Below are 14,386 nucleotides of genomic sequence, written 5' to 3' on the forward strand. Positions count from 1 at the left end.
GCAAAAAAATAATAGCCAGAGTTGCTTATTGCTGCAAAACTAGAAATCATTGCTATAACTTAAATAGAAATAAAATGCATGTCACCATAGTGGGGAAGACTGTGATCAGGGAAACTGTCTGGTCCCAGGTGCTAGTTCAAGTTCAAGGCTTCTCCATTCATTCTGGTGGTTCTTTATCTTTAAACCAGGCTTTGATTGGTCAGTCCTTTAGAGAGAAGTCACCTGCAGACAGGGGACTGTCCTTCGATAGCCCTTCAAATAAAGGACTGTCCTCTGTAAAGTCGGACACATGGTCACCCTACTGTGGGCTCCTTCCATTTGCAGGAGGGATTCTGATTCAATAGCAGCATCCACAGGAAGAAGACATTTTTTGTTGATCCCTTTTTTCTCCCGGCAACCCCACCTTTGCCTTATCCCACACTGTTCCAGAGGATCCCCCCATCCTCTAGAGCAGCTCTTCAAGGAGTGATTCTTGCTGCTCCTCCTCCTGAAGTGCTATTTAAATATAATAATATGATGAGGAGCACTAAGAGATTTTCAGGAGCAGGCATTCAAACTGTCTCAGGGCTGATTCACATATGCATGGGCATCCCTTTCTAGCACATTGCTCAGTGATGCATAGATGAATGGGGGAATTTATCCCATTGAAAAGGTTAGGGCCCAATCCAATTCCCCTTTGCATGGGGGGGGGGTTTGATTGTGCAGAGGTGCCCTTCCACTCAGCTCTGCTAGTGTCCCTATTTCCCTGGCAGAGTCCCAACCAGCAGCAACAAAAAGCCTTGAAATGGGGCATTCTAGAGGCAGGGAGGGCTCTGCTCCAGGCTGGCACAGTGATCTGCCTGCCCACCATCTTTCGTCTTTGTCAGCATGCTCAAGAGGGCTGTAGATGTGACTGTGGCCCTATTACGCAGTGGCTGGGTATTGAATTGCACCCATAGTGTTTAGCTTCATGATTGTCTAAGGATACTAATGCTTGCTCTAAGGTGCTGGATCTGTGATGGTCATTTCACATATGCAAGTCACTCCCTGATGTAGCAATCATCAAGTGATGGGCATGCATGTGTGAACTCACTTTCAAGAATTCGATTTGCATAAAGTTTTATATCAGTCTGCTTCATTGGAGGTTTTTAAGCAGTGGTGAGATGGCCATCTGTCATGGATGCTTCAGTTGATATTCCTGCATTACAGGGGGTTGGATTAGATGACCCTCTGTGTCCCTTCCAACTCTACAATTCTGTGGTTCTAAATCCTTTCATAAATGTAAGGGTTGGTGAGGGACAATTCAATCTCTCGTACCTTGTAGTAAGTGGATGCACGCCAAATTGAATTGGACTTACTAGAATGTGTTTTGGAATCAGTGGATTTGGGAACCTGATGTCACTATATGGTATGGATATTGTGATACAGGTTTCAGAAAATGCACACAAAATAATGACAGATTTAATTATCAGTGGCCATTATTCAATGTAATCAGATGGTATTCCTGTAGGTTCAGTCCCTAAATTCTTAACAGCATTAGGAGTGAACAGCGGGTGAATATTCTATTACTACTCTATTTTCCTCTGTTACCCTATAGCAGCCACAAGGTTGGCTCTTTGATTCCCCATTGCTGTATATGTTAAAGGGACTGTCCAAAATTCACCTTTTAAAGAGAGAGACCCAATCAAAGTTGGCAATGAACTACATGTCAGCATTCACTTCTGTATGTCTGAAATGTTGGTGTATATTCAGGGTGGCATTCACAAAATTCATTTGTCATTGTCAGCATTCATACATGCATATCATTTACCAACATTTGCTAACTTTTGGACATTCACTACAATATTAAATGTGGAAATGTTTCAACGAGACCGATAATTCCTAGAATCTGCCAGTCCTATGGACTGGAACGCTTTAGCTTGGGATCTAGTCTCAGATCACAGTAACTGGCTCTCAGCAAGTGAGATGAATGATATTCCCCGAAGCATTTTCCACAGGAAACATTCCAGGAAGCTTCCCATGAATGCCATATACTACGTCAGAGCTGGCCCACCGAGGCAGAATACAGTGCTAGATGGACCATGAGTGTAACCTAGTAAGGCCAGTCTTACAATCTTAGACATTTCCTCCATTGGCTGTAAGTGACCCATATTTGCCATCTCTACTCAGAGGTGCCTGCATTTTTTCCAAACTACTTAGCTCACCTCTGTTAGGTTAATTTTACTTTGGCTTGGCATACACAGCTAGCCTGACCCATGTCAAAAGGATTTGAAGCCCTATAAACAGGCTATGTGTCATGCATTTTCTATGAGAGCACTCTCTGGCAAATGCACATGAATACCTGAGAGAAGCACACACTAACCATGCTTTGTTTGAGAATTCAGATCATCTGCACTTAAGGTTCCTAGCCACATTCACAGCCTGATCCTAAGAATGCTTACTTAGAAATAAGCCCCACAGAATTAAATGGGTAGTATTCTTTTACTTAGAGCAAACTCATTGGAATTAATGGCGCTTAGTCATGTTAATTAAATGGGTCTACTGGGAGTAAAACTTTGTTGAATGACATCTAATGGGATTTACTTCCTAATAAGTATGTTTAGAGGGACGCAGGTGGCGCTGTGGGTTAAAGCCTCAGCGCCTAGGACTTGCCGATCGAAAGGTCGGCGGTTCGAATCCCTGCGGCGGGGTGCGCTCCCGCTGCTCGGTCCCAGCGCCTGCCAACCTAGCAGTTCGAAAGCACCTCCGGGTGCAAGTAGATAAATAGGGACCGCTTACCAGCAGGAAGGTAAACGGCGTTTCCGTGTGCGGCTCTGGCTCGCCAGAGCAGCGATGTCACGCTGGCCACATGACCCGGAAGTGTCTCCGGACAGCGCTGGCCCCTGGCCTCTTAAGTGAGATGGGCGCACAACCCCAGAGTCTGTCAAGACTGGCCCGTACGGGCAGGGGTACCTTTACCTTTACCTTAAGTATGTTTAGGATCACAGCCACAATCTCGTCCAAGATACATCATCCTTCTTCAGTTTATTTTTCTTTTATTGAGTTCTGCTAGAATTTGTCAGCACTAAATTGGGGAACAGATGGACCATAGCTCAGAGGTAGAGAAAGTTATTTGTATGCACAAAACCAATAGCATGCAAGCAGAAAAAGATCTCTGCCAGAAATATTGGAAAACTACTGCTGGTTAATGGAAGAGGCAGCATAAAGTAAATTAAAAAACAACAACCTGAAAACAGAACAATGATACAAATATACACAAAAACTGAAATCAGTATGAAAAAACAAAACATTGCTAAACATAGCTGCTTTTACACTTCAGACGTACTAAATTAACATTGAAAAGTTAAAAGCTAAGCCACCACGATAAAACATTAGAGAAAATATTAAACAATGATTATGAAATTATATTGAAATGTTGCTTATAAGATATTAAAAGGCCCAGCTGGGACAATTAAGAAAAAAAACTTTTCTTGGTACCAAAAGATCATTTATGTGGGTGCCAGGTGAGCCTCCTTATGGAGTTTTCCGCAACCAGGGGGACACTGCCAAAAAGGCTGTGTCCCTCAGGATAACCTCCTTATTTCAGAATGAAGGAAGCTGTTGATCTTAAGGCATGGGTGGCTACATATAGGAAGAGGTACGTTCAAGTACTCCAGTCCCAAGCCATGTAGGATTTTACAGGTCAGAACCACCTTCCCTTCCCTCCCCTCCTTACCTTCCAATTCATTTATGGGTCCAATCCCAACCCATAAATGAATTGGAAGTTAAGGAGCGACTGCTCAGTATTCAGCACACTTACAGTGCTTTTGTTGATGTGGAATTCTGCGGAAAGACGTCGGTCAGGAATGGGGAGAGAACAGAATATATGCCTGGCACATATAACATCCCAGATACAATCTCTCTGGCAGGACAGGATCTCAGCAGGACTGGAAAAGACCTGTGCCTGAGATACCAGGGAGCCACTTCCTGTTGGAAAACGTCTTTCCAGGGCTAGATGGACCAATGGTCAGCCTAAGTAGAAAGCAACTTCACATTTTTATGACATCCTCTGGTGGTATGCAATGCCACATGTCACAATGGCGCAGCAATTTTTGCTAGGCAGCAGTTCAGCCTGGCAGATTGTGGTCAAACACCATTTTCATAAGATGGTCATGTGTCCTACTTTGCAGAGGGCAATGCTCTGTTCAAAGGGCTGTCCAGGCCAAGAACAGTTTAATGATAAGCATAAGAAGAGAGAGTGAAGACCATGACTTTACTCACCAGCGGTGAGCCCCTGGGCAGGAGACTGATCAGGCACACCAGTCGCTTGGTCACAGTCTTCCTCACTATGGTGAGTTGCATTGCATTAATACTTAAGTTATAGCAATGATTTCTAAATATGCACCTCTACCTATAAATTAGGTGTGCAAAGTTAATCAAAATCACTGTCCTTTTGTACTGTGTTTCCTTGTTTCAGGTGATGTGTAAGCAGCCTGTCTGCAGCACTTAGAGTTATGTTTTTTCTTCCTTTCTTTACTTTTTAAATGTCACTGTATAACCATGAGTATCTAGTCACATTGTTTTGATTATTACAGAGGGAGATTTTCCTGTCCAGCAGCATTGCACCAATATGACTTGAGGCTGATGGCAATGTTGACTGCATTATTTCAAAGGTGGATGTATATAGAGTAATACAGGCTATCAAAATGATGAATACATCATCTCTGATTCATCATTCGTGTGCATCCACCAAGATTTCATGGCTTATGAGAAATAACACACAAGGATAAACCCAAAACAAATGTATAGAATTCTGTCCATAACAAGAACTATTAATTTATTGAGAAAGGTATTACCATAATACAACTATCTACTAAAAATATGAATGAGTACAACCCTGGTCATTGCAACTCAACCTGATTGTGGCTTTGCTACTGTGCCAACCTACAGGAATTGGTATTAAATATATTAAAACATTTGGATATACAGATCCTGCTGGGTAGGAATATAGAAATACTAGATCATAAGTTCCTTCCTGCCCTATATTTCTGTCATAAGTTTGCAGATTTGTTCCTGAAAGTTTGTCTGTCTAGAAAACTAAGCTATTCTGCACATGGGATGGGGAAAAGCAAATTAGTGTCTTCTTTCATAAATGTGTAATGTTGTCTCCCATCTGATCTTAAAATATGTACATCCCTGTACATCACATGTAAAAATGACATGAGCTGTTGACTGTGTACACATTACTGGCTGAAAATGTAGTGATTTTGTTCTTTTGCACAGTTTGGATTATAGCTGATTGGGAGGGAAACATACCAAAACACAGTATTTCATAAGAAATTACAGTCTAGATACAGGATACATGTGGATTGTGGCTAACGCTTTCCAAACCAGCTGTGGGAGTACACTAGTTTTACAGAGTAAATGGGAGTCTGTTTGCAGCCTTCAGCTGCTGCATGCCATGCATTCCAAATCCATTTAATAAACATGTATTATTTTCACACTTGATGGTGTGAGTGTACACTTTTTTTAAATTGCATGTTCAGATCCAGAAACCTCCCCCTCCCCCAAACGTGACTCAAATTTTGGTTTTGGTTTTTGGCAGAATTTAGGCCACAACTTTATTGATTACAGAAAGTGAGTGGTTGCATAGGCTCTGATTCGACTAGCTCCCTGCCATGCAGGTAGTGCTGACGAAGTGTTCCAGCATAGGTCAGCCAAGGGTGAACACCTGGGTAAGTGGAAAGCCGGGAACAGGCTATCTCCGCCACCCAAATGTCCCCCTCGACTCAGGCACGGGCACAACCTCCTCTCAGGGGTTGACCAAACCATTGAGTCCCTGGATTCCTTTAACGGAATACCCTTCACATAGGGATGGCGAGAGCGTTCTTCCATCCCTATCACCTGAACCAGAGCCTATCCACAACCTTACAAGTTGTGATGATTTGCTACATGGCAGGTGAAACCCAAATGGCAACAGCCAGTCAGCCAAGTGGGGGAAATTCCTGCCATGCCCCTGTCCCAATGACAGACGACACACAAAGGCATAGCAAGGTCAAGCGCAAAGCCCTAAAAGTAGGGAGAGGTGGACGGGTGTTCCGAATGCACGCGCCGAAAGAGGAAGCTCTGGGTCACGTGCATGGGCATAAATAAGTCCCTCAAACTGTTTGGACTGTGTCCCATTGGCCAGATTGCACCCAGTTATGAGGGACCTACCAGTTGGGTGTTGTGGCTGACCAATCGTACCCCCCACAACACAGGGTGTCAGTTTCCAGGTCTCACCACAATATGTGCCCTCTTTAGGGAGGGACCCGATCTGCATAGATTATCAATGCATATATGAGGAAGGAAGTCATCGCTTGAGGCAATTCTGATCTCTCACACATCTCCATGTTTGCTTTATTAGGCATAAGCTGCATTGCCCTACACTTACTCCTGCCTCCTGTACTACATAAGATCAAATGAATTGCTGGATCACACCAAGTGTCTGCTCCAGCCTCCTGTGCCCAACAGAGACAAGACAGATGCTTCTGGAAAGTCCACTAGCAGTTAATGAGCGCAACAACCCCTCCTAGCTGTGTTTCCCCAGCCTCCGCTATACTTCCTTTGGACAAGGAGATTAAATTGAGCCATTATGGCCAATAGCCCCTCATAAACCTATCCTCCAGGGGCACCATCTGGGGGGGCAGGGGGCCAAGGCCTCCCCAAAAATTTCAAGCAGGGGGCCGAGCCCCCTCAATATTTTGCAGGCCATGGGACTTAGCTGTGGTGGGCCCCGTCATACCTTCCCTTGGCTGCAATGGGCCCCATGAGGCCGCCTTCTGCTACATGACATCATACACATGTGCCGGGGAGCCCTAAATTAGGACGGAATCCAGCACGTGTGATATTGTCCAATTCTTTTTTAAATCCAGTGGCAATCACCACATCTCATTGCAATGAATGCAATAAGTTAAAGCATTGGGTGAAGAACCACTTCTATTTCTCTTTGTCCTGCATCTACTGCCAGTCAAGTTTCATTGAGTAGCTCTGAGTTTTAGCCTTATGAGGAAAGAGAAGCATTATCTCTATATCTGCATCAAGCATAATTTTATAAAGACTTACTGACATCCTTGCCTTTTAGGCCTTGCCTTTAGCTTTTTGTATATTGTTGTTTCTAATTCTTCCCCTAATAATATCTGCCCTGCTCTGTTTTAGTCTTGTCGAGTTTTAGCATTCCTTGGCGCTTCTTACATAGCCCAAGCATATGCACTGTATATTTAAAGCACACCTCCCCCAACCCCAGAATCCTGGGAACAGTACTTTATTATTATTATTATTTATTAAATTTATATACTGCCCTTCTTCCGAAGATCACAGTGCATTTTACAATATAAAAACACAAAAATACACACGGTAACAACAACCAAAAACAATTCCCTCACACACCATTTAAAAGGCCAGGGTCACCCTCTGGAAATGACCATCCAAGTAGGATCCCTCTGCATTTTCTCCTCACTCTGCATTTTCTCTTCATAACAACCCTGCATGTTAGGTTAGGCTAAGAGATAGTGACAGGTCCAACAAGCTTCCAGTCTGAGCTGGAACCTCAGTTTCTGTGGTCTTAGTCCAGCTCTCTAACCACTACTCTACACCGGTTCTATCTTCTATTGTGCAACTTACTGATCAGCTAATAGGCTCCATATGCTCTCTTCAAAATGTGGTCCTATTACTGTTAATAACTGAAGAGTGCAGGATATTCCTCTGTTTGCTTCAATGTCTTTTGTGTGAGGTATGTTGCTGCTTAGGGTGATCAGGCGTTTTGACTGTTGCGCTTGCACCCTGTCTCTTTGTCAAATGGATATTACAGTGACAAATAGCGCTCTTGCATTTCAGGTGGTACTGTGAAGGGAAAGAGCTTGAAAACTCACCAGATATTCACATCATCCAGTCAGGACAGCTGCATTCACTAGTTATTGTTGAAGCATTTGAAGAAGACACAGGGCGTTACTCCTGCTTTGCTTCTAACATCTATGGGACAGACTCAACTTCTGCAGAGATCTACGTAGAAGGTAAAGGCCTCTTTGGAACAAAAAGCACCTGATAATTAACAAAAGGAAGTTGTACTGTGAACTTGGTTTTATGTGGCTTTGCTGCATAGTTGTTCCAAATGGAAATCAGTGATCTAAGAGCATGGAATGCAAACAGTTCTCTCTTTGATAGAGTCAGGTACTTGAATTTATTTCTTCAATTAAAATTATTTGATAGACAATATTTGCTGGTTTTCCACAGATATTTGATTGGCCAATGTGAAACAGGATGCTGGACTAGATGGGCCATTGTCTTGATCCAGCAGGCTCTTTTTATGTTCTTATGAGGAGGAAATAGCTGTGCTGAAGGGGAGATAGATTTCTTATTGGCTAGGATAGATATGGCACAGGGTAATTAGCCTATTTACAATCTTTTAGATAGATGGGTATACAGACAGATAAACATAATCTAAATTTACTGTTTTACCGTCTGGTGTGAACATGGGCTGAGATGGGATGGATAGCCTTGCTGCTGTACAGTACTTTTTTAAAAATATAGATTATAAGGTAGCATCTTATACTCTTAAGATAGTTTTGCCAGGGTGACAGATACCCATTTGGCATGAAAGTGCACATTCTTTCCAATACCTCTTCCAGACTACTGTCGCCAGCAGTGGTCAGTTTTGGGGTTTTTGGGTGCTCTATGAAAGGGCATGAAGGTGATATTCTGTATACTATACAGCTTCCAAATACAAAGAATATCACAGCTGTAATTTTTTAAAAATGTGATGCAACCACAAAAAAGCAGTGATGCCTTAATAGTAGACATGTTGGCTGCAAAAAGTGGTCTTAAGCAAACCCACTTCGCTGTTGGGTGCAAGCACATTTTTTTGCTGTTGAATTAGCCCATATGTTGCTGTTTTATTATTGCTGTTGTTATGAAATTATTCTTCCTGTTGTTAGTTTTGTGCTTTATTGTTGTTCCCTTTGTTAAAACCCACTTGAAGAATGATTTTTGTGTAGGGTAAAAGTGGCATACAAATAAAGTGGGAATGATGATTTATTACACAAAAATATTGGCAGTGCCCAAACCAAAACACATTTTATGAATGGTGCTAGATTCCTATCTGCTCCTGCCATGGAGGGGGAAAGTACCTATTCATTGATTGAAGCTGAGTGGAAATAAGTGCAGAAAAATGCTCACTCCAGCTAACCAACAGTTTAAAAGTAGGTATTACCCAGCCCACAAAGTCACAAAATGGTATTGGAAAGTTAGTGCACCTTCATACCAAATGGGTGTCTGTCACCCTGACAAAACTGTCTTAAGGATATAAGATGCTGCCTTATACCAAGTCAGAACTTTATAGCTCAATATTGAGTTGCACTGGATTTCCAGGGTTTCAGACCGGGAATCTTCCCCAGTCCTGCACAGGAACTTTTGCATACAAAAGCAAACCTTGTGCTGTCCTGCCCTTCCCCGTGACACTTGCAATAGCAATTACAGCCTTAGCTGGAAGAGAAATACTATTTTTTAGGAATATATCATATTGAAATGTGCACAATGGTACAGCACAATGTTCCTGCGAAAGATGCATAGGCCCAGGGGAAGATGCCAGGATCCATCTTTACAAGAAGTTAGTAATAATTGTACATTTGTCGCATAAACGAAAACCTCAGTGAGGAAGTTAAAAGGCATTATTAAATGTGGTGCCATGTAAACTGACTTTTGGTTTCCCACAGGAGCCTCCTCTTCTGAATCTGAAAGCGACACAAGCACCAGCAAAGAAGATATGGATCAGTAAGTCCATGTGTATGAGAGCTAAAATAGATTAGACATTGAAGATCCATTATTGAATTTCCCACCAATTTATATTTATTTTGAAAGCAGCTGTGGGAGTGGCAGAAAATTGGATCATGTCCATAGTACTGTGAGTGGAGGTTCTCTTTCCTCCTGTGCCATTTTCCCAATCTAGATAATCTCTCCTAGGTCACTGTTTATTCCATTAGAAGGGAAACCATACATGTACCATATGTTTTCCCTAATTGGGGGGGAAGAGCACATGTGGGGTGTGGGGGCAATCTCATTTGGAAAGATGGTGCAGGGGTAGAAGGTAAACTGTAATTATAATTACCGTATTTTTTGCTCTATAACACTCACTTTTTCCCTCCTAAAAAGTAAGGGGAAATGTCTGTGCATCTTATGGAGCGAATGCAGGCTGCGCAGCTATCCCAGAAGCCAGAACAGCAAGAGGGATTTCTGCTTTCACTGCGCAGCGATCCCTCTTGCTGTTCTGGCTTCTGAGATTCAGAATATACTCCTCAAAAAACTAGGTGCGTCTTGTGGTCTGGTGCGTCTTATAGAGCGAAAAATACGGTGCCGTAATACACAAATATTGGAAAATAGGAAGCCACACCCACAACAATCCTTTATTTTTTAAGTGAGATAAGGTGTGTGCGTTGAAGTGGACATCATCTTACAAAAGGCATTCTCTTTTTGTGTGAGAGAAAGGGGGAATCTGCTGTTGGGAGCTTCTTTAGTCAAAGAAAGGTTTTTAAAGCAAACAAAATGACCTATCAGTGAAACTTGCTTTCTTTGTAAATAAATATACCTTCTTTGATATTTTCCCAGATACCAAAACCGCACCAAGATCTCTTCAAATGTGCCTCCTGCTCCTGCTCCTCCTCCTGTTAATACCACCCATCAAGAAACACCGAAACCACAACCTTCTATGGTACATCCTGTGTCGATACCTGCCTACCATGTAAGAGAGATAAATATTTATATCATTCAAGGAAGAGAAACTGTATAAGCTGGAGATCGCTTGCATGTTTCCCTAAGAGATGGGTGGGCAATCTTTTGTCTGTCGAGAGATATAGTATGTGCTTTTGGGGAAACCCTGTTTTAATTCTGCTTCCAGATGATTTTGAAAAAGCCATAGCTCAGTGGTGGAGCACATACTTCTCATGCGGGATGTATCAAGTTCTAGTTCTGGAAAAGGTTCTTGCCAGACATCTAGGCGAGCTGTTGATAATCATTGTAGACAATCGTTAGATGGACTCCAGGAATTATTCAGCGAAAGAGTGGGATAAGCAGTCAGGCTTCTAAAAAAAGAGGGGAAATGTTGTGGAAAATGAACAGTTCCTGGGTCATCATGTCAGGCCTTCTGGCTTCTCCAGAGGCTCTAGATGAAATGCTGAGGGTAATGTGGGACAGTTTTTATGTAACACCCTTAGGAAAATGCACTGATCCTTCTCTGCAAAGTTTGCATCAAATTGTTTTCCTGTGTCATGTTTTTCACGTGGACTTCCCTCTTAATCTTGTACTGGAGGGGGTGGGAATTACATAAGTGTCAGGACTGGGGGCTTCCCTAATCTGTCGCTTGATAACTGCTCTTATATCTTTATCTTCCTGTTTGCTTTATAACCTCCAGAGTCAAAGCCCCACCAACTATTTACAAGGACTTGATGGAAGGCCCATAATAGCTGCTCCAGTGTTTACTAAGGTAACTTACTTATTGCTTTTCCACAATGAGAAACAAATAGATGCTATCAAGAGGGACTTTAACCTAAAATGAAACATTTATTTTTAAAAAAGAGGGTCCCTAACCGTCCCCAGGCTGTTTCCTCTACCCTAAAATATCTCTCTGAAGATCAGGGGTTTTGGGGGTGGACCTCGAGTTGCATTCAGTGGAGCTCTGCTCATACTGGAGGAAGGGGGCAAGGAGGCAATGTTTATCAATTCTGCCTTCCCTCTGCAATCCCTTGAACTTCCTGAATAAGCTGCTCTGTGGGGTTTGGGGAACCTCTGGGGGTGAGGACAGTGCAAAGTGAAGGAAGAATTGGCACAGATCAACTTCCATTGGGAAGCCTTTGCTAGATCTTGGCTCTTTCTGCAATTGCAATTGCTGATCTGGATCCAGCCCAGCGTTGTCAAGTGTGGTATCTAGAGTCACTTTTGTAGAAACATTTTTATGTGCATGTCTCTGCACCGCAGAGTAAAGAAAATTCCCAGCACACATATACATTCAAAGGTACAGCTCTTCTTACTGCAACACAGACAACTATTGGCACATAATTATTCAGTTTTAATTTTAAAATTAATTTAAAACCATGTTATGGCCTGTCTCTGCTTTAGATGCTACAGGAAATATCTGCCTCTGAGGGCCAGCTGGTTGTCTTTGAATGCAGAGTGAAAGGAGCCCCTTCTCCAAAGGTTGAGTGGTACAGAGAAGGGACGTTGATAGAAGACTCCCCGGACTTCAGGATATTACAGAAAAGTAGGCTTTCCTTTCATTGCAGACGTTTATCTGGAAAGGGTTGGCAATACTGAGAGTTGCATGGGCGTAGCCAAGGGGAGGCAGGGAAGGGCAGCTGATTGATAAAAATCAATAAAAATACATAGCTAACTGAGGTTCTGCACCCCCTAACAAAAGGCTTGCCCCCCCATAACATAAATCCTAGCTATGCCCATGGAGAGTTGTAATATTTTGTTGTATGCTAGATGTAAATGCACCTGAATAATAAAAAGCAGTGAGCCATGGTATTTCCAGAACTTACGTTCCTCTACCACAATTTGTAAAATAGTCATTGCTGTTTCTGTAGTGCATTTCAAGGGTTCAGGGTACTTACCATGTGTTTTCTCAGCAATCCTTACAACAACCTCTGCAAGGTTTGTCAGTGCGGTGTTTGATTTTTGTGATGTATTCTCATTGTAAGCAACTTTGAGCATAATTTTTTGTGGAAAGGTGGCACACACACAGATGAAGTGGTGGTGATGATGACATTAAAGAACTTGAATAAGTTAGGCCCATTCATTTTGATCAGTCTACTCTAATTAAAAAATAGTTAAGCCTCCCCCCCCCCATTAATTACCTGGTGGGTCCTTAGGGGAAACACTGAAATAAATATTGAATGGAGTAATGTTTCTCTTACTTTCCTTTAGAACCTCGCTCTATGGCTGAGCCAGGTAAGTACACTTCTTTAACTTATATGCATAAATGTTCCATTATTTGAGCCTTACCAAATGCCACTGTGGCATACACAGACTGAAGCAAAAAGTAAAATAAATAAATAAATGACTGCAGTCTAGCATTCCAGTTCCTCTTCCAGAAAGTGCACAGAGACAGTCATGGCTAATGTATGTTTTTATATTCTTGTACACCGCCCTCAATTTTTATGAGAGGGTGGTATATAAATACTTTTATAAGTAAATCAATAGCTGGTATTTATTTATTTAGTCACGTGTTGTATTTGTATCCTGCTTGTCAGACAATTACTGCCTTCCAAAGTAGCTCACATCAAGGGTGGGTGGCGAGAGACTATTAAGCACTGCTGCCAAGTGTACAGACACACAGAAGGGAAGGGAGAGGAATCATCAGCTAGTTAAGGCCAGAACAAAGACGTGAGCTATGTGGGCATTTATATCCAGTTGGGGCCAGGCTGATGTTCCTTGCTGGTGTTCTTCCTTGAATAGCAGCTGGCACCTGAGCTTTGGCCAATGGATGGGGCCAGCCTGTTCTTTTCCCTCATGCCTGCAGTCCCAGGACAACCAGTAGTTGGGGGTTAAGTGTTAATTCTGCCAGAGATGGGGGAAGAAAGTCCTTGCAGCTGCTCCTTCTCTGGCTAATGGATGAGGCCAAGTTGGTCACTATGTTTTTCCTAGGAGGCAAGCACAGTCTCCCATTGGCCTCAGTCCATGGCTGATTGCAGAGGCCAGAATGTGCTGCCTTCAGCTCTGCAGTCCCTGTGTAAGAGAAACAGACACGTTTTCTGCAGCATTGTGCTACATTATCAAGCACTCTGCTCTACCAAGTGTTGGATTGCTGGCATGGTGGTGGGTCTGCTGCCTTTTATATCGTTTTCTGTGAGAGTAACAGAGATGTTATCTGCTGTGAAGTTTACCACCAGACTCATCTAGCCAGTAGGCCAGGCCCTTATCTCCCTTACCCCTTATAGGCCAAATATGACAGATGGGGCGAGGCACCCACCTGTCGATCACCTGATGTTACAATGATGTCAGCTGACTTGAAAGCACTATGCAGGGCTTGCAAAGAGCCCCACACGATGTGCTGAAGTGCTGCTGATAAGCAGACTTGAAAGGGATTCACTGCGCAGTCAGGTTCCCTACAAGAGAGCTCAGTCACACAGCCAGCCACATCTCTACCTGCCCCACACCTGACTTTACATCTGATGTCAGGTATGGGGCAAGTGGTTGTGAGGCGGAGGACAACAGGCCAAACTGGGACCCATGCTGGGCCCAAAGTTCCCCAACCCTCTGCAAAAGGAGCAGCAGCAATCATATACAGTATCTAGTTAATGAGTGTAAGCCGTAGTGAACTCAACAAGGTTTACTTCTGAGTAGAGATGTATAGGATTGTGCAGTCCTGTACATTTCTACTCGGAAGCAAGCCCCGTTGAGT

General features: G+C 43.0%; 1 protein-coding gene across 6 annotated transcripts in view; it reads left to right on the top strand.

Moving 5' to 3' along the window:
• MYPN (myopalladin) overlaps positions 1-14,386 on the top strand; it is a 65,724-nt gene that overhangs the window by 26,489 nt on the left and 24,849 nt on the right. For all 6 annotated transcript variants that reach the window (XM_079977342.1, XM_079977343.1, XM_079977345.1 and 3 more), the window contains 6 exons: positions 7,834-8,009; positions 9,708-9,765; positions 10,597-10,729; positions 11,399-11,470; positions 12,103-12,244; positions 12,910-12,933. In XM_079977342.1, the coding sequence (XP_079833468.1) occupies positions 7,834-8,009; positions 9,708-9,765; positions 10,597-10,729; positions 11,399-11,470; positions 12,103-12,244; positions 12,910-12,933 (605 nt within the window). The remainder of the gene's footprint in view (positions 1-7,833; positions 8,010-9,707; positions 9,766-10,596; positions 10,730-11,398; positions 11,471-12,102; positions 12,245-12,909; positions 12,934-14,386) is intronic.

This window comes from Podarcis cretensis, assembly GCF_951804945.1.
Source record: "Podarcis cretensis genome assembly, chromosome: 5".
NCBI lineage: Eukaryota > Metazoa > Chordata > Lepidosauria > Squamata > Lacertidae > Podarcis > Podarcis cretensis.